The sequence below is a fragment of the Balaenoptera acutorostrata genome, chromosome 6 (assembly GCF_949987535.1).
Source record: "Balaenoptera acutorostrata chromosome 6, mBalAcu1.1, whole genome shotgun sequence".
Lineage (NCBI taxonomy): Eukaryota > Metazoa > Chordata > Mammalia > Artiodactyla > Balaenopteridae > Balaenoptera > Balaenoptera acutorostrata.
Window position 1 is genome coordinate 71,049,577 of NC_080069.1, and position 20,825 is coordinate 71,070,401.

At 37.5% G+C, this 20,825-nt stretch overlaps 1 protein-coding gene across 7 annotated transcripts in view; it reads left to right on the forward strand.

Moving 5' to 3' along the window:
- Positions 1–20,825, forward strand: part of RFX3 (regulatory factor X3) — a 296,992-nt gene that overhangs the window by 167,561 nt on the left and 108,606 nt on the right. For all 7 annotated transcript variants that reach the window (XM_057549444.1, XM_057549447.1, XM_057549448.1 and 4 more), the window contains one exon: positions 11,967–12,064. In XM_057549444.1, coding sequence (XP_057405427.1) covers positions 11,967–12,064 — 98 coding nt within the window. The remainder of the gene's footprint in view (positions 1–11,966; positions 12,065–20,825) is intronic.

Below are 20,825 nucleotides of genomic sequence, written 5' to 3' on the forward strand. Positions count from 1 at the left end.
TTTAATTGATCACAGCCTATGTTCAAGTAATACTACACTACTTAACATATAAGAATATTACAAAAGTGTGTTTTCATTTCCCTCTCCCCTCTTTTGTGCTATTTTTGTCATACATACATTTCATTTCTACATATGTGGTAAATAAACCCTGTTATACACATATTGTTATTTTTGCTTTACATAGGCAATTATCTTTTATAGAAATTAAAAGATGAGAAAACAAACAAAAAACCCTTTACCTACGAAGTTACCATTTCTAGTGCTCCTCATTTCTTTGTATAGGCTCAGTTTTCCATCAGGTATTATTTTTCTTTGGTCCAAAGAGCTTCCTTTGTGGCTACCTTCACTGGACGTCTGCTAGAGCAGGATGAATTCTCTCAGTTTTTGTCTGAGAAAGGATTTCCTCTTCATTTTTGAAGATATTTCACTGGTTGGAGGATTCTTGATTGAAATTTTCCTCTCACTGCTTTAAATATGTTGTTTGATTGTCTTAGGCTTGCATTATTTTTGACTGGGAAGTTTTCAATCATGCGAATACCTGTTGCCTTGTACATAATGCGTCTGTTTTCTGTCTTGCTTAAAAATTTTTCTCCTTAATATGGGTTTTTAGCACTCTAATTATGATGCACTTTGGTGTGGTTTTCTTTTTCTATACATTGGCATATGTTAAGCTTCTTACAGTGTTTATAGTTTTATAAAATTTGGATGTTTCTACCACTCTTTCTTCAAATACATTTTTTGTTCTTCCTCTTCTTCTGGGACTATAGTTATACTGTTTTAGACTACTTGATATTGTTCCATAGTTCATTGGTTCTCTATTCTTCATTATTTCCTTTTTTTTCTCTGTTCTTCAGATAGTTTTTACTGCTAGGTTTTCAACTTGACTTTTCTTCTGCATTATGTAATCTGCTCTCAATTCCATTCAGCAAATTTTTCATATCAGATATTGTATTTTTCAGCTCTACAAATTTGACTTGGTTCGTTATAGCTTCTTTTTTTCTCATCATGTTTGTGTTTTCCTTTAAATCTTAAGTCTATTTAGAACAACTGTTTTAATGTCTCTGTCTGCCACTTCATGTCTTCCATTTCTAGATTTGTTTCTATTGATTGATTTTCTTCCTGGTTATATATCACATTTTTCTGCTTCTTCATGTGTCTAATAATTTTTTTGGAATGCTGGACATTATGTTTCTCATGGTTTTATATGTCTGGATTTTGATGTCTTCCTTTAAAAGTGTTAAATGTAGTTCTGTATAGGCAGTTACTTGTGGATATTATCAAGGCTTTTCTTTCAGATTTGTTAGGACGGACCTAAAGTAGTCTTTATTCTAGACCTAATTTAGCCCTTCTGCTAAGGCTCGCTCTGCCCTTCTGGTGTTTCTACAGAATGCCCTAGGTGTTCAATAAGGTCATGTCACTGTGGATGGTCAGAATTTGAGCATCTCTACCCCCTACACACGTGCAGCTTGTATTCAACATCAGACTCAAGGGGATCTCTGTGAACATTTCTGGATCTATTTCTCTGCTTAACTACCTTTCTGATACTGCCCCCAAACTTCAGGTGACTCTGCTTTCCCAAATTCAGTATCTGTCTCCTCACCTCAGTGAGATCATGATGTTCTGCTTCGTTTCTCCATTCTTGCTCTTCACTCTGATTACATCCAGGTCAAAAGCTAAGATCATTATAGGGTTCACATTATTTGTTTTCCTTCTTTTAAAGAACACAATCTTACGATACATTTTGTTGAATGACTGAAAACATTGTTTTACATATTTTGTCTACTTATCTACTTGTTTAGTGGGGGGGAGGGCATTTCCAGTAGTATTTACTCCATCATGGCCAGAAGTGGAAGTCCTTCCATATATCGAGATATATATTTGATATAATAGATACAAGATATGAATTGATAAAGGATGTTAGTCACATCATCTCTTCCATCTCATTTTTTAAAAATAAATTTATTTATTTATTTGTTTTTATTTTTGGCTGTGTTGGGTCTTCATTGCTGTGGGAGGGATTTCTCTAGCCGCAGAGAGTGGGGACTACTCTTTGTTGTGGTGCGCGGGCTTCTCATTGCAGTGGCTTCTCTTGTTGCGGAGCACGGGCTCTACGCATGCGGGCTCAGTAGTTGTGGCTGGCGGGCTCTAGAGCGCAGGCTCAGTAGTTGTGGCACACGGGCTTAGTTGCTCCGCGGCATGTGGGACCTTCCCAGACCAGGGTTCTTTTTTTTTTTTTTTTTGCAGGTTTTTTTTAACATCTTTATTAGAGTATAATTGCTTTACATTGTTGTTAGTTGCTGCTGTATAACACAAAGAATCAGTTATACATATACATATATCTCCATATCCCCTCCCTCTTGCCTCTCCCTCCCACGCTCCCTATCCCACCCCTCTAGGTGGTCACAAAGCACAGAGCTGATCTCCCTGTGCTCTGCGGATGCTTCCCACTAGCTATCTATTTTTTTTCTTTTTTTAACATCTTTATTGGAGTATAATTGCTTTACAATGGTGTATTAGTTTCTGCTTTATAACAAAGTGAATCAGTTATACATATACATATGTTCCCATATCTCTTCCCTCTTGCGTCTCCCTCCCTCCCACCCTCCCTATCCCACCCCTCTAGGTGTTCACAAAGCACCGAGCTGATCTCCCTGTGCTATGCGGCTGCTTCCCACTAGCTATCTATTTTACATTTGGTAGTGTATATATGTCCATGCCACTCTCTCACCGTCACATCTTACCCCTCCCCCTCCCCATATCCTCAAGTCCATTCTCTAGTAGGTCTCTGTCTTTATTCCCGTCTTGCCACTAGGTTCTTCATGCCTTTTTTTTTTCCCTTAGATTCCATATATATGTGTTAGCATACTGTATTTGTTTTTCTCTTTCTGACTTATTTCACTCTGTATGACAGACTCTAACTCCATCCACCTCACTACAAATACCTCCATTTCATTTCTTTTTATGGCTGAGTAATATTCCATTGTATATATGTGCCACATCTTTTTTATCCATTCATCCGATGATGGACACTTAGGTTGCTTCCATGTCCTGGCTATTGTACATAGAGCTGCAATGAACATTTTGGTACATGACTCTTTTTGAATTATGGTTTTCTCAGGGTATATGCCCAGTAGTGGGATTGCTGAGTCGTATGGTAGTTCTATTTTTAGTTTTTTAAGGAACCTCCATACTGTTCTCCATAGTGGCTGTATCAATTTACATTCCCACCAACAGTGCAAGAGTGTTCCCTTTTCTCCACACCCTCTCCAGCATTTATTGTTTGTAGATTTTTTGATGATGGCCATTCTGACCGGTGTGAGATGATATCTCATTGTAGTTTTGATTTGCATTTCTCTAATGATTAATGATGTTGAGCATTCTTTCATGTGTCTGTTGGCAATCTGTATATCTTCTCTGGAGAAATGTCTATTTAGGTCTTCTGCCCATTTTTGGATTGGGTTGTTTGTTTTTTTGTTATTGAGCTGCATGAGCTGCTTGTCAATCTTCGAGATTAGTCCTTTGTCAGTTGCTTCATTTGCAAATATTTTCTCCCATTCTGAGGGTTGTCTTCTGGTCTTGTTTATGATTTCCTTTGCTGTGCAAAAGCTTTTAAGTTTCATTAGGTCCCATTTGTTTATTTGTGTTTTTATTTCCATTTCTCTAGGAGGTGGGTCAAAAAGGATCTTGCTGTGATTTATGTCATAGAGTGTTCTGCCTATGTTTTCCTCTAAGAGTTTGATAGTGTCTGGCCTTACATTTAGGTCTTTAATCCATTTTGAGTTTATTTTTGTGTATGGTGTTAGGGAGTGTTGTAATTTCATACTTTTACATGTACCTGTCCAGTTTTCCCAGCACCACTTATTGAAGAGGCTGTCTTTTCTCCACTATATATGCTTGCCTCCTTTATCAAAGATAAGGTGACCATATGTGCGTGGGTTTATCTCTGGGCTTTCTATCCTGTTCCATTGATCTGTGTTTCTGTTTTTGTGCCAGTACCATACTGTCTTGATTACTGTAGCTTTGTAATATAGTCTGAAGTCAGGGAACCTGATTCCTCCAACTCCATTTTTCATTCTCAAGATTGCTTTGGCTATTCGGGGTCTTTTGTGTTTCCATTCAAATTGTGAATTTTTTTGTTCTAGTTCTGTGAAAAATGCCAGTGGTAGTTTGATAGGGATTGCATTGAATCTGTAGATTGCTTTGGGTAGTAGAGTCATTTTCACAATGTTGATTCTTCCAATCCAAGAACATGGTATATCTCTCCATCTATTTGTATCATCTTTAATTTCTTTCATCAGTGTCTTATAATTTTCTGCATACAGGTCTTTTGTCTCCTTAGGTAGGTTTATTCCTAGATATTTTATTCTTTTTGTTGCAGTGGTAAATGGGAGTGTTTTCTTAATTTCACTTTCAGATTCTTCAGCATTAGTGTATAGGAATGCAAGAGATTTCTGTGCATTAATTTTGTATCCTGCTACTTTACCAGATTCATTGATTAGCTCTAGTAGTTTTCTGGTAGCATCTTTAGGATTCTCTATGTATACTATCATGTCATCTGCAAACAGTGACAGCTTTACTTCTTCTTTTCCGATTTGGATTCCTTTTATTTCTTTTTCTTCTCTGATTGCTGTGGCTAACACTTCCAGAACTATGTTGAATAATAGTGGTGAGAGTGGGCAACCTTGTCTTGTTCCTGATCTTAGTGGAAATGGTTTCAGTTTTTCACCATTGAGAAGGATGTTGGCTGTGGGTTTGTTATATATGGCCTTTATTATGTTGAGGAAAGTTCCCTCTATGCCTACTTTCTGCAGGGCTTTTATCATAAATGGGTGTTGAATTTTGTCAAAAGCTTTCTCTGCATCTATTGAGATGATCATATGGTTTTTCTCCTTCAGTTTGTTAATATGATGTATCACGTTGATTGATTTGCATATATTGAAGAATCCTTGCATTCCTGGAATAAACCCCACTTGATCATGGTGTATGATCCTTTTAATGTGCCGCTGGATTCTGTTTGCTAGTATTTTGTTGAGGAGTTTTGCATCTATGTTCATCAGTGATATTGGCCTGTAGTTTTCTTTCTTTGTGACATCTTTGTCTGGTTTTGGTATCAGGGTGATAGTGGCCTCGTAGAATGAGTTTGGGAGTGTTCCTCCCTCTGCAATATTTTGGAAGAGTTTGAGAAGGATAGGTGTTAGCTCTTCTCTAAATGTTTGATAGAATTCGCCTGTGAAGCCATCTGGTCCTGGGCTTTTGTTTGTTGGAAGATTTTTAATCACAGTTTCAATTGCAGTGCTTGTGATTGGTCTGTTCATATTTTCTATTTCTTCCTGGTTCAGTCTCGGCAGGTTGTGCATTTCTAAGAATTTGTCCATTTATTCCAGGTTGTCCATTTTATTGGCATAGAGTTGCTTGTAGTAATCTCTCATGATCGTTTGTATTTCTGCAGTGTCAGTTGTTACTTCTCCTTTTTCATTTCTAATTCTGTTGATTTGAGTCTTCTCCCTTTTTCTCTTGATGAGTCTGGCTAATGGTTTATCAATTTTGTTTATGTTCTCAAAGAACCAGCTTTTAGTTTTATTGATCTTTGCTATTGTCTCCTTCATTTCTTTTTCATTTATTTCTGATCTGATCTTTATGATTTCTTTCCTTCTGCTAGCTTTGGGGTTTTTTGTTCTTCTTTCTCTAATTGCTTTAGTTGCAAGGTTAGGTTGTTTATTCGAGATGTTTCCTGTTTCTTGATGTAGGCTTGTATTGCTATAAACTTCCCTCTTAGAACTGCTTTTGCTGCGTCCCATAGGTTTTGGGTCGTCGTGTCTCCATTGTCATTTGTTTCTAAGTATTTTTTGATGTCCCCTTTGATTTCTTCAGTAATCACTTCGTTATTAAGTAGTGTATTGTGTAGCCTCCATGTATTTGTATTTTTTACAGATCTTTTCCTGTAAGTGATATCTAGTCTCATAGCATTGTGGTTGGAAAAGATACTTGATATGATTTCAATTTTCTTAGATTTACCAAGGCTTGATTTGTGCCCCAAGATATGATCTATCCTGGAGAATGTTCCATGAGCACTTGAGGAAAATGTGTATTCTGTTGTTTTGGGGTTGAATGTCCTATAAATATCAATTAAGTCCATCTTGTTTAATGTATCATTTAAAGCTTGTGTTTCCTTATTTATTTTCATTTTGGATGATCTGTCCATTGGTGAAAGTGGGGTGTTAAAGTCCCCTACTATGATTGTGTTACTGTCGATTTCCCCTTTTATGGTTGTTAGTATTTGCCTTATGTATTGAGGTGCTCCTATGTTGGGTGCATAAATATTTATAATTGTTATACTGTCTTCTTGGTTTGATCCCTTGATCATTATATAGTGTCCTTCTTTGTCTCTTGTAATAGTCTTTATTTTAAAGTCTATTTTGTCTGATATGAGAATTGCTACTCCAGCTTTCTTTTGATTTCCATTTGCATGGAATATCTTTTTCCATCCCCTCACTTTCAGTCTGTATGTGTCCCTAGGTCTGAAGTGGGTCTCTTGTAGACAGCATATATATGGGTCTTGTTTTTGTATCCATTCAGCCAGTCTGTGTCTTTTGGTGGGAGCATTTAATCCATTTACATTTAAGGTAATTATCAATATGTATGTTCCTATTCCTATTTTCTTAAATGTTTTGGATTTGTTATTGTAGGTGTTTTCCTTCTCTTGTGTTTCTTGCCTAGAGAAGTTCCTTTAGCATTTGTTGTAAAGCTGGTTTGGTGGTGCTGAACTCTCTCAGCTTTTGCTTGTCTGTAAAGGTTTTAATTTCTCCATCAAATCTGAATGAGATCCTTGCTGGGTAGAGTAATCTTGGTTGTAGGTTTTTCTGCTTCATCACTTTAAGTATATCCTGCCACTCCCTTCTGGCTTGCAGAGTTTCTGCTGAAAGATCAGCTGTTAACCTTATGGGGATTCCCTTGTGTGTTATTTGTTGTTTTTCCCTTGCTGCTTTTAATATGTTTTCTTTATATTTAATTTTTGATAGTTTGATTAATATGTGTCTTGGCATGTTTCTCCTTGGATTTATCCTGTATGGGACTCTCTGTGCTTCCAGGACTTGATTAACTATTTCCTTTCCCATATTAGGGAAGTTTTCAACTACCATCTCTTCAAATATTTTCTCAGTCCCTTTCTTTTTCTCTTCTTCTTCTGGGACCCCTATAATTCGAATGTTGGTGCGTTTAATGTTGTCCCAGAGGTCTCTGAGACTGTCCTCAGTTCTTTTCATTCTTTTTTCTTTATTCAGCTCTGCAGTAGTTATTTCCACTATTTTATCTTCCAGGTCACTTACCCGTTCTTCTGCCTCAGTTATTCTGCTACTGATCCCTTCTAGAGTATTTTTAATTTCATTTATTGTGTTTTTCATCATTGCTTGGTTCCTCTTTAGTTCTTCTACATCCTTGTTAAATGTTTCTTGCATTTTGTCTATTCTATTTCCAAGATTTTGGATCATCTTTACTATCATTATTCTGAATTCTTTTTCAGGTAGACTGCCTATTTCCTCTTCATTTGTTAGGTCTGGTGGGTTTTTACCTTGCTCCTTCATCTGCTGTGTGTTTTTCTGTCTTCTCATTTTGCTTATCTTACTGTGTTTGGGGTCTCCTTTTCACAGGCTGCAGGTTCATAGTTCCCGTTGTTTTTGGTATCTGTCCCCAGTGGCTAAGGTTGGTTCAGTGGGTTGTGTAGGCTTCCTGGTAGAGGGGACTAGTGCCTGTGTTCTGGTGGATGAGGCTGGATCTTGTCTTTCTGGGGGGCACATCCACATCTGGTGGTGTATTTTGGGGTGTCTGTGGCCTTATTATGATTTTAGGCAGCCTCTCTGCTAATGGATGGGGCTGTGTTCCTGTCTTGCTAGTTGTTTGGCATAGGGTGTCCAGCACTGTAGCTTGCTGGTCGTTGAGTGAAGCTGGGTCTTGAGGTTGAGATGGAGATCTCTGAGAGATTTTTGCCGTTTGGTATTACGTGGAGCTGGGAGGTCTCTTGTGGACCAGTGTCCTGAAGTTGGCTCTCCCACCTCAGAGGCACAGCCCTGATGCCTGGCTGGAGCACCAAGAGCCTTTCATCCACATGGCTCAGAATAAAAGGGAGAAAAAATAGAAAGAAAAAAGAAAGAGGATAAAATAAAATAAAATAAAATAAAATAAAATAAAGCTATTATTATAAAAATTAAGAAAAAAAATTATTAAGAAAAAATTTATTAAGAAAAAAATTTTTTAATTTTTTAAAAATAAATTTATTAATTTTTTATAATAAAAATAAGAAAAAATTATTAAGAAAAAATTTTTTTAATTTTTTGAAATAAAAAATTTAAAAAATTATTAAGAAAAAATTTTTTAATTTTTTAAAATAAAAAATAAGGAAAAAATTATTAAGAAAAAATTTATTAAGAAAAAAAATTTTTCAAGTAAAAAAAAAAAAAAAACGGACGGACTGAACCCTAGGACAAATGGTGAAAGCAAAGGTATACAGACAAAATCTCACCCAGAAGCATACACATATACACTCACAAAAAAAGGAAAAGGAGAAAAATTAATATATCCTGCTCCCAAAGTCCACCTCCTGAATTTGGGATGATTCGTTGTCTGTTGAGGTATTCAACAGATGCAGGTACATCAAGTTGTTTGTGGAGCTTTAATCCGCTGCTTCTGAGGCTGCTGGGAGAAATTTCCCTTTCTCTTCTTTGTTCGTACAGTTCCCGGGGTTCAACTTTGAATTTGGACCCGCCTCTGCATGTAGGTCACCTGAGGGCGTCTGTTCTTCGCTCATACAGGACAGGGTTAAAGGAGCAGCTGCTTCGGGGGCTCTGGCTCACTCAGGATGGGGGGAGGGAGGGGTACGGATGCGGGGTGAGCCTGCGGCGGCAGAGGCCAGCGTGACGTTGCAGCAGCCTGAGGTGCGCCATGCGTTCTCCCGGGGAAGTTGTCCCTGGATCACGGGAGCCTGGCAGTGGCGGGCTGCACAGGCTCCCGGGCGGGACGGTGTGGAGAGTGAACTGTGCTTGCACACAGGCTTCTTGGTGGCAGCAGCAGCAGCCTTAGTGTCCCATGCCCGTCTCTGGGGCCCGCGCTGATCGCCGCAGCTCGCGCCCATCTCTGGGGTCCCCGCTGATAGCCGCGGCTCGCGCCCGTCTCTGGAGCTCGTTTAGGCCACGCTCTGAATCCCCTCTCCTTGCGCACCATGAAACAAAGAGGCAAGAAAAAGTCTCTTGCCTCTTCGGCAGCTGCAGACTTTTTCCCGGACTCCCTCCTGGCTAGCTGTGGTGCGCTAACCCCTTCAGGCTGTATTCACGCCGCCAACCCCAGTCCTCTCCCTGCGATTCGACCGAAGCCCGAGCCTCAGCTCCCAGCCCCCGCCCGTCCCAGCGGGTGAGCAGACAAGCCTCTGGGGCTGGTGAGTGCTGGCCAGCACCGAACCTCTGTGCGGGAATCTCTCCACTTTGCCCTCCGCACCCCTGTGGCTGCGCTCTCCTCCGTGGCTCTGAAGCTTCCCCCCTCTGCCACCCGCAGTCTCCACCCGCGAAGGGGCTTCCTAGTGTGTGGGAACCTTTCCTCCTTCACAGCTCCCTCCCACTGGTGCAGGTCCCGTCCCTATTCTTTTGTCTCTGTTTTTTCTTTTCTCTTTTGCTCTACCCAAGTACTTGGGGAGTTTCTTGCCTTTTGGGAGGTCTGACATCTTCTGCCGACGTTCAGTGGGTGTTCTGTAGGAGCAGTTCCACGTGTAGATGTATTTCTAATGTATCTGTGGGAAGGAAGGTGATCTCCGCGTCTTACTCTTCCGCCATCTTGCCCAGACCTGGCAGGCGGATTCTTAACCACTGCACCACCAGGGAAGCCCTCTTCCATCTCATTTAATGTCGCTTAGCAAAGTAACCATTTTTAGAAGTTTGGTGTGCATCCTTCTATTTTCCTTTATATATTTAAGTACATTTGTATGCACATGTGCCCATGTATGCAGATATATACATAAATCAAATTACACTGTAGGTATTTTTCAGCAACATACTTTTTCACTTAGAATATGTTTTAGAGATCTTGCTGTTAAAGTATGTATCAATCTTACTTTATTCTTTTAACATCAACCATATATTCTACAGAATGGTTTCCTATATTTATTTAATTACTCTGCTTTTCACAGTCATTAAGGCTTTTCCTTCTAACTTCTTGCTCTTATAAACTGTATTTTTAAAAATAATATTATACAGCAACTCTTCAGATGGTGAATACTTCTGTAGAAGAAATCACAAAGATGTCAAATAGTTTGCCTGTTGGTAAATTGCTTTCCCAAACAGTTTTTACATATTTATATTACTCCTAAATAATAAGACCCAGGGATTTTTTAAGAAATAGTTGATTTCAGATCTAGGACAGGAAATACAAGAGGTAGGTCTGGTCCATCTTATCATAACAGAAAGCATGGGAGTTAGAGAAAGATTACTGTAGTCATGTCGAAAGACACAGTATACAGTTTGAAGGGTCTATCATTTGTCAAAGATGGGACAATTTTAGGGGAAAAAAAGACTGCTGTGTTAAAAGAAATCAAATACAGTATGTTCAAAAGTTAAAAATCATAAGGATACAAGCAAAATCAAACTAAAAGCCACATTGGTCACCTTGGGGAGGGAGCTAGGGGAAAAAAATCATTATTCTGAGTACTGGTAAATAATGAATCATGCATTTATCCTACTCTTCCTGTACAAACCTTATTTCAGAGTAAGCAAATACTAATAAGAGGAATTCCTTTATAGAATTCTACTAATAAATGAAGAGGGAATAACAGAATCAGATTACCATAAGATTGCAGCCTTTTATTAATTGAAATAATCCCTCTAGAAAATGATCATCAATGACTAGTGATATCCTCAGGTAAAACATATGTATCCAGCTGACAACACCTGAACTCCCTGATCAAATAATATTGCAGAATGAGAGACAACCAGCTGTTCTATGGCAACCTATATGATGCAATAAGAAGTACACAGCTTTTTAAAAATTGAATCTATTCAAGGTCCTTGATCTAACTACCCATTTATAGGAAATACGAAGATAGACGAATTTATTAAATGACATCTCAGGGATGCTATAAGCCAAATTTAGCATTCTAGAAATTCTACTGGATAAATGATCCAGTTTTTTCAATAACTAATAGTCAAGATATAAAAAGGATAGGAAACTGTTAGAGATTAAAAGAGAAAGATAGGAAATATCAGCCAGATGTAACATGTAGACCTTGTTTGGATCTGATTTGAACAAGTCAACTCTAAGAAGACATTGGAATAATTAGAGAAATTTGAACAATCACTGGGGTTTATATGATATTAAGGAATTGTTAATGTTTTATTTCTGATGTTAGTATTGTGTTCATGTTAAAAGTAGCTCTTTTCTCTTAGGAAAAAAGTGAAATATTACCAGTGAAATGATGCAAGTTCTGTACTTACTTTTTTTTTTTTTTTTTTTTTGTACTTACTTTTAAATAATCCTGTGAGGGACTAAAGGGGAAGGTCTGGTGACAGTTATTTATCTTGGATGATGATTACATGGGGTTTATTATAGTATTTTTTATATGTATAAGTGTTTGAACTTTTCCATTGTGAATTTCTTAATTAAAAAATAAATGTAGCATTCACCAGCCAGGTGAAGAGAATTTCATAAATCATCAAAATAAGTGCAGAGCTTTCAGAATTTCACCCTAAACACTTGAAGCGTGTATATACATATATAACTGCAAGAATGTTACAGAATTTATTTGCATAAATGCTACAGTTGATTTGGACCCAACATGCACTTATCTTGAAATTAGCATGAACCTAACAGTTTTCATCATAAAACATTCTCATGTGTATCACCACCCTAGAGAAATGTTTGAGGAAATCTAATGCTGTATATTCATTCTACTGTATCTACCCCTCACCAAAGTCCTAATATTTGCTTTCCAGGTGCAGCAGGTACAGACTGTGCAGCAGGTACAGCATGTCTACCCAGCTCAGGTGCAGTACGTGGAAGGAAGTGACACTGTCTATACCAATGGAGCAATGTAAGTTTATGTATGGGAGTTGTATTCATTCTCCCGCTCCCTCGGTTAGAGAAAAGTAAGGTACTTTCTGACACCTTCTACTCGTCCCAAATTGTTTCCTTGTTTTCACAGTAATTTTTTACTAGAGTAGGGTTATTAACTTAAACTGATGTTTGAGCTTAAGCCGATGTATGTTCACTAAGAATATATGGTCATTTTCCTCTCACTTAACCCTAGTAGAATATTTTAAGTTATTAACATTGCTATGCCCTTTAATCATTTTCACTAGGTTGAGAAAAATATATCCCTTGTTGGTGATTTCTATATTATAATAATACCTTCTTAAACCTATGCTTTTTGTTTTTACCAATAAGGTGAATTTTTGTGTACGTGTTTTCTGTAAACTAATATAAAACTACTATATTAGGAGGGTTTTTTGCATTTATTAAATGAGGTACTTACTTTACGTAAAAGTGCCTGATACTCAATAAATCTTATTTTCCTGTCTGAACTTCTCCTCCCCCTAAAACTCCCAACCCATCTCCTTTGCATCAACAGTAATGTCAATTTGTACATTTATTTCATTTGAGTTTTTCAGACACTTTGGGTTAAGATTCAGGATGTTATTATAAATAAAGGGACTAATAACTATTGTAAGTCACCAGGTTTGTTTTCATTTACCACAGGTTTTTGTTAGCAATCTGTTGGATCTCTAAGTTCTAAAATGAATTCAGATTCTCTCTTTGACTCTTCTGTGTGTCCTAGGTTGATAACCTCTGCTTTCTTTATTCTTACTGCACCTATTCCTTGGGTGATTTCATAGATTCCCATGACACCAACCACGAGGGCAGGGATTTTTGTCCGGTTTTTGTTGTTGTTGTTTTTGTTCCACTGCAATAAATCTAACACCAGAAGAGTGTATGGTATGTAGAAAATGCATTTATTGTTACCTATTATTATAACTAAACAACTTAAAATCCTGGTTTAACTATCTATTAGTTGTATAATCATGGTCAAAGTACTTAACTATTCTGAGCTTTTATTACTCTTTCCTGGGAAGTGGGAGGGTAATTGCCTTACTCTTTCTGGATTGTTGTGAGGATTTAAGGCTATGTGTGTAAAGCAACTAGCACAGGGCCTGGTATATAGTAGATGATACAAAACTGAAAACTCTTCATTGATCTTGACTGTCTCTCTTTTCTCATTGCTTTTGGTCACTGAATCTGCCTAAATCACCACTGCCTTTAAACCTCCATTACCTATAAAATAAAGTGGAACTCTCCACCTTGGCATTCTCCCCCTTCCTACCTCTCTAGCTTCATCTTCCACCTCTTCTAGGAACAACCAACTTTGTGCATGTTTCCCCAAGTACTCTCCTTTCACACCTCTGTATTTTTGGACATGTGGTTTGTTTTCTCTGCTGGAATATCATTCTGTGCCTTTTCTCTTTCCTTCCAAAACTGCTACCCCCGGTATAGTGATATCTTTATAGACTAACACATCACCCCCTCCCTTGAGACGTGGACCCTGGCTCTCCTCTGCGGTTAACTTATTTGTCCCCTGTACAGTAAAGACAGCACTATACCCAGACTTCCACTTCCACATGGTGCTATGAATGCTTATTTATATTTATCATACTAAGAAGAACTCTCCCTGAATGGGAACTGTTGTCATTTTGTTATTTTATTTACATTTATTTAGGTGATTGACACATAATAAAGGGTCAATACATTTCTGTTACTCTAGTGAATCTATAATACTTTACATATTTTAGACATACTGAATATTTTTTACCTCTTTGTTGTGTAAGGCCAGGGCATCCTGGAGCCTGCTTTTGGAATCTGTACCGTAAATCCTAACTCCTGTTGGCGTTTATCCCGAAAAAAAATAGGGATGCCTGCCACTTGGTCCTTTATGCTATCAGGGAAAATAAATGGGTTTCTAGACACTGCTAGAGGTCACTGAATTGTATTGTCGTTTCATTCTTGCCTGTGGTAGATCTGTCACAACTACCTCAGAGTAAAGTCATTATATACTCTACCTTTGTTCAAGCAGGTACCATTTCCTACCTAGTGTGTTCTCCTAGTTCAAAGACATCCTAGGTAAAGCCTTACCAGACCCCACTGGAGAGCTAAGTTATCATTCTGCCATTCCATAACATTTTATCTTACATTTATTACAGCATTCTGTCAGCTAAGAAACCAAGAAAATCTGACAAAACGAGGTTTAAACAAATTAGGACTTTGATTTTTGTCAGGTAATAAGAAATCCAGAGGTAGCATATTGTGCAAATAACTGGCACCACGTGGTGCAAATATAAAATAAACCTTAGTGGAGAAAATCTTACAAGCTGGCATAAGTCACTTCCCTCTAGTTAGACTGGATTGCACCATGGAAATTGCTCCAGTAGAAGATCTCTGGCCTCACAGAGTACTACATATTTCTAGAGATCAGGGCAGTAGACATTAACTGGTTATGTAGTAGAAAAAAAATGGCTTTCTTATCTAGGGAGGAGTGGGTGCCTCTGAAGCTCAGTTCCATCAGCCTGTTCTTCCATTAGGATTAACTTAGACCAGCTGAGCCAGCTTAGTGCTAAGCTAACCAAAGATGACAGGAAATGAGCCTGTAGAAACATCCACAATTGTACTTCCTCTTAGTCTGTGGCTGACATTAGTTTAGCAGCTCAAGGATGTCAGGGCCAAGATTTGCTGGTACAGTAGTAAATTTGCTTTGGTTACAGCCATCACATCTGTATTCCAGACAGCAAGAAGAGGGAAGGTGGAAGAAGAGGATATGTTACATATGGTATATACGTACATATATATATATGTGTACACACACACACACACACAGGCTTTCCCAGAAACTCCCAGCTCCATTTTGCTTATATCTCATTGGCCATAACTGTGTAACAAAGTAGTAGTTAGGGGACTTCTGTGGTGGTGCAGTGGTTAAGAATCCGCCTGCCAATGCAGGGGACACAGGTTTGAGCCCTGGTCCGGGAAGATCCCACATGCCACAGAGCAACTAAGCCTGTGCACCACAACTACCGAGTCCACGTGCTGCAACTACTGAAGCCCGAGCACCTAGAGCCCATGCTCCACAACAAGAAAAGCCACAACAATAAGAAGCCCACGCACCTCAACGAAGAGTAGCCCCCGCTCACCGCAGATAGAGAAAGCCTGCGCGCAGCAACAAAGACCCAACGCAGCCAAAAATAATTAATTAAAAAAAAAAAAGTAGTAGCTAGCTGCAGAGGAATCTAGGAACGCAGGTTTGTAGCTTTCATGTCTATATGGTAGATGGCAGCAAGGGAAAAGGGTAGTTGGCATGCATGTTGAGACAGTTAACTCCGTAGTATCTATCACGGTCGTTTATCATTGACCCAAGGTAAAGGAGAGTGATTACTAGTGTGTGACTTTGTGAAAGATACACAGCCTGCTTCACTTTCTTCATTTATGAAATATGGAGATAGCTTATCAAAAGTATTTTGTGTAGCTTCTGAGAAATTGTAAACACTCAATAAACATTAGTTATCACCGTACAATTATGTGCTCTAGTTTTTTATTTTTACATTTTCCTCTCCTATTTATGGTTCTGAATTCTGCATATTGCCTTGTGCCTTTTAAAACTACCCCACCGCTGACATTAGGGTCTTCCATATAATAGGTAAATGTGAGATTGGTGAGTTCACTCATTCACAAAACCTTAGAAAATCAGCACCTCTAAAGTTGGCTCTTTAAAATTATAGGCCCCATTTAAGTGCAGAAATAATTCAAAGTAAACATCTCATGCCAACATGAATTTTCTATGGCCCGCAAACTCAGTTGGTTAGATCATGACTAATGAGGTCTAGGTCATGAGTTCATTTGCCACAAAGTCCAATTAGTTTTGATCCAGTCTGTGTGGGCCCAGACTGCATCCTCAACTCCAGCTAATAATGTCACAAATGTGCACGTTGGTCAAGATAGAGAAGATGCATCTTTAAAAACCTTTCATTACAATTTCAATTTCAGCACAACATTTGACTAAAGATTCTGTAGCACCATTTTCATATTTACTAAAGAAACATTGTGTTGCCATGAATTACACTCAAAATTTTAGTAGTTAGAGGACTATGAACATCTTTTTTCAAATATAACCAAAAAAATTTTTCAGCTTAAGCTATTCCAATCTTTCTGTAATTTTGTAGCGCTGACATTTAACTATGTACAATTTTTGTCTCTAAAGTTCATTTTGAAGTCTTTATACTCCCTCTTTTTATTTGATACACTTCCATGTGTGTTAGGAGAGAGTATTTCATATCCTTCTGTTCCACCATATTAAATTAATAGCCAACTAGTGTTTGGTCCCTGACTTGGATCATAGTGAGATTCCCACTTCTTTGTGATAATAAATGCTTTTTGCTAATGAAGCTCGCAGAAGATAGGGATGCCGATCTTTATCATGAACTTTCAAGCACCCAGTACATGGCCCTGCAGCCTGTGCATGGTTAGTAAGTACTGGTTCACTGTTGCTCCTGTCACCAGCAGCCCCATGCCAAGTAGCCATAATGCAAGGGGTCTCACTCAAGAGGTGATGATAGCCCTCACAGATATGTGTCATCACTTATGAAAATGTGTAATCATTATAATTTGACAATACTAAAGTATTTACTGGTTCTCTCTATGACTATGGACGTTACTGGTAGCATAACAGGATTTAACAGTATGAGTCAGTGAGTGAGGATGTATTTCAAGTGAACAACTGAGACTGCTTTATAGTGGTGTGTTGGAGTAGAATAGCTTTTTACTCAAGGGAGAAGGTAACCTAACTCTTGTTCCTCCTTATCATTGCTTCTGTAGGAGCCCACATTTGTGTATTTCCTTGCAGTAGTTTTCCCAAGAATATTTTTTACTGGGCTGGATCATAGTCTTGTCCATTGTTATGGATTCTTACAATTTATGATATCTAATAATTTAGTAGTTTGTAATTAAAACAGCTGGTAAACAGTGCATACCACGTAGAGAGAGTCCAATTCAATTGAAATTTCTTGTAGCCGAGAAATCAATTTTTTTAAATAATGATTTTTTTTCTTTCCCCCACTCCTTTTTTGACTCATACTTCCCCACTTATTCCTCCATCATATTAGTCAAAGTGGAAATAAAGACATCATACTATATCTTGTCCAAATTAAGAAATCTTTTTCAAAAAAACTTTTTAATTTTAAAGGATTTTCTTATATCAAGTGGTCTTTGAAGCTTATCCGCTGTTTAGAGATGATTAGTGTTTTAAAATGTCAAGGTGTTCATTGTAATGGGTATCTATTGCAGTAAGACTTGACTGGTAGAAAGCATTCTCATAATCTTCCTGTTTAAATTACAGATTTCTCATCAAACCCAATAGAGAATTTACCAAACTGTGTTTCATAAAATGTCCCATTAAAAAATTCTGTGGTTTCACAAGCAGGAAAACACTGCATGAACTTCTTTTGTGGACTCTAAATTTCTGTTAGCTTTTTAAAGGCTCTGAGAAATCCTGTAGGAAAGAAATGTCATGTTTTAAAAACTGACCACAGAACTCTTATCTGAATAATATTTAATAACATCACATGGTATACTTTAGGAGGTGATACATTATTAATATATTGACACTGACTAGATTTATTCAAAATCCATTGGACTCACCTTTATTTGAAAATCATATAGGTAGTGCGTTTTCTGAAGCCATCCAATTATCCTTTCCATATGCTTTTAAAATAATTAATAAAAAACCTTAATAGGGATACTCTTCAAGTTTCTATTTTGTCTTTCAGTGAAATAGTAAGTTTTAGGATTTTGCAGGTAAAATTATGCTTTATTATTATCATTTAAATGTTCTCTGCTTAGAAGAAATGGTTGTATGGTATTTCTGTAATTGAGATGAAAAGGCTACTTTCTTTATGCTTCTACTGATATATACATTCAAATTGGTGTAGGATCTGGTTAATGAATCCACTTGCCACTTAGATTTCAGTAAGTATATGGCTGATTACTTAGAAAGCTCTTGGAGAGAGAACTACCATTTTGTGTAAAAAAGAGCACTGAGGTCCTCTACATTTAGAGAAGAGCCTGTTTCATCCATCTCCAAAAATGGAAGGATTTATTTATTTTTTTTAAGTTTATTTTTTGTTGTTATTCAATTTTATTTTATTATATTTATTTTTTTAAATTTTTATTGGAGTATAGTTGATTTACAATGTTGTGTTATTTTCAGGTGTACAGCAAAGTGAATCAGTTATAAATATACATATATCCACTCTTTTTTAGATTCTTTTCCCATATAGGCCATTACAGAGTACTGAGTAGAGTTCCCTGTGCTATATATAGTAGGTCCTTATTAGTTACCTATTTTATATATAGTAGTGTGTATATGTCAATCCCAATCTTCCAATTTATCCCTCCCCTCCTTACCCCCTGGTAACCATAAGTTTGTTTTCTACATCTGTAACTCTATTTCTGTTTTGTAGATAATTTTATTTGTACCCTTTTTTTAGATTCCACGTATAAGCAATATCATATGATATTTGTCTTTCTCTGTCTAACTTAGACTGACTTCACTGAATATGACAATCTCTAGGTCTATCCACATTGCTGCAAATGGCATTATTTCGTTCTTTTTTATGGCTGACATTCCATTGCATATGTGTACCACATCTTCTTTGTCCATTCTTCTGTCGATGGACATTTAGATTGCTTCCATGTCCTGGCTATTGTAAATAGTGCTGCAATGAACATCTTTTCAAATTATGGTTTTCTCTGGATATATGCCAAGGAGTGGGATTGCTGGATCATATGGTAGCTGTAGTTTTAGTTTCTTAAGGAAACTAAAACTAAAAACTTAAGGTTTTTTAGTCTCTTAAGGAACCTCAATACCATTCTCCACAGTGGCTGTACCAGTTTACATTGCCACCAACAGTGTAGGAGAGTTCTCTTTTCTCCACACCCTCTCCAGCATTTATTGTTTGTAGATTTTTTGATGATGGCCATTCTGACCTGTGTGAGGTGATACCTCATTGTAGTTTTGATTTGTATTTCCCTAATAATTAATGATGTTGAACATCTTTTCATGTGCTTTTTAGCCATCTGTATGTCTTCTTTGGAGAAATGTCTATTTAGATCTTATGCCCATTTTTTGATTGGGTTGTTTGTTTTTTTGATATTGAGTTTCATGAGCTGTTTGTATATTTTGGAGATTAGTCCCTTGTTGGTTGCTTCGTTTGCAAATATTTTCTTCCATTCTGAGGGTTGTCTTTCGTTTTGTTTATGGTTTCCTTTGCTGTGCAAAAAGCTTTTAAGTTTAATTAGGTCCCATATGTTTATTTTGGATAGAAAGTCCAGAGATAAACCCACACACCCATGGTCACCTAATCTATAACAAAGGAGGCAAGAATATACAATGGAGAAAAGAGAGTCTCTTCAACAAGTGGTGCTGGGAAAACTAGACAGCTACATGTAAAAGAATGAAATTAGATCACTCCCTAACACCGTGCACAAAAATAAACTCAAAATGAATTAAAGACCTAAATGTAAACCTGGATACTGTAAAACTCTTAGAGGAAAACATAGGCAGAACACTCTGACATAAATCACAACAAGATGTTTCTCAATCTGCCTCCTAGAGTAATGGAAGGCTTTCAAATATGGCTTCTCAGAATATGAGTTGTGAAGGTCGTGGAGATCATTTATTCTAATCTTTCCACTTTGCAGGTGGGTAAACTGAGGCCCAGAGAGGTGCAATAATTTGTACCTCTAGTTAGGTAGTATTTAGAGTTCATATTTTCTGACCTTCAACACATATTCCTTTCCAGTGATCTGTAGGTAGAGGTCTTTTGATCATGAGTTATTTGGAGGTTTGGGGGGAAGGGTTGGCCAATCATAAAAAAAATTTTTAGTAAATTTTATACATTATGCTATTGTATTATTGTATATCTTATTGTAGATAATAAACTCATGGGGTTTTTTATGACTGATGACTCTTTAAGACTAAGAGTCTGTTGTTGTTTGTATGAATCATCGTATGTTTTTTTTAATCCCATCTTATACTTTTATAGTTAAATTTATTTTGTGAATATAGGATGTTCTTTGGATATTCATAAAATATATAGAAAAGTCCATATTTACTAATTTTTCAACATCGAATGTTATAGTTAAACAGCTTCCAGAAGAAAACGCTATTATTTGACTGCCCTGGCTGTATTCCTTTTTAATATTTCTCATTCGTAGAATTAATTGATGCACATTAAGGGCAATTTGCTCTGTGATATTTTCATATCCAGTAGCATAATGTCCAGAATAATTCTGCATTATAACACTTGGAAAAGTTTAGACCTGTAAATTTTCTCTTCCTCTCCTCCTCCCTCCTTTTTTTTTTTTTTTTTTTTTTTAAAAAGGTGAAAATGGGCTTCCCTGGTGGCACAGTGGTTGAGAATCTGCCTGCCAATGCAGGGGACACGGGTTCGAGCCCTGGTCTGGGAGGATCCCACATGCCGCAGAGCAATTGGGCCCATGAGCCACAACTACTGAGCCTGCGCGTCTGGAGCCTGTGCTCCGCAGCAGGAGAGGCCCCGATAGTGAGAGGCCCGCGCACCGCAATGAGGAGTGGCCCCCGCTCGCCGCAACTGTAGAAACCCCTCGCACAGAAACGAAGACCCAACACAGCCAAAAATAAATAAATAAATAAATAAATTTATTTTTTTTAAAAAAAGGTGAAAATGAAGGAAATCCACATGTGCTTTTTTAGGTTTAGAACCAACTTGTATTGT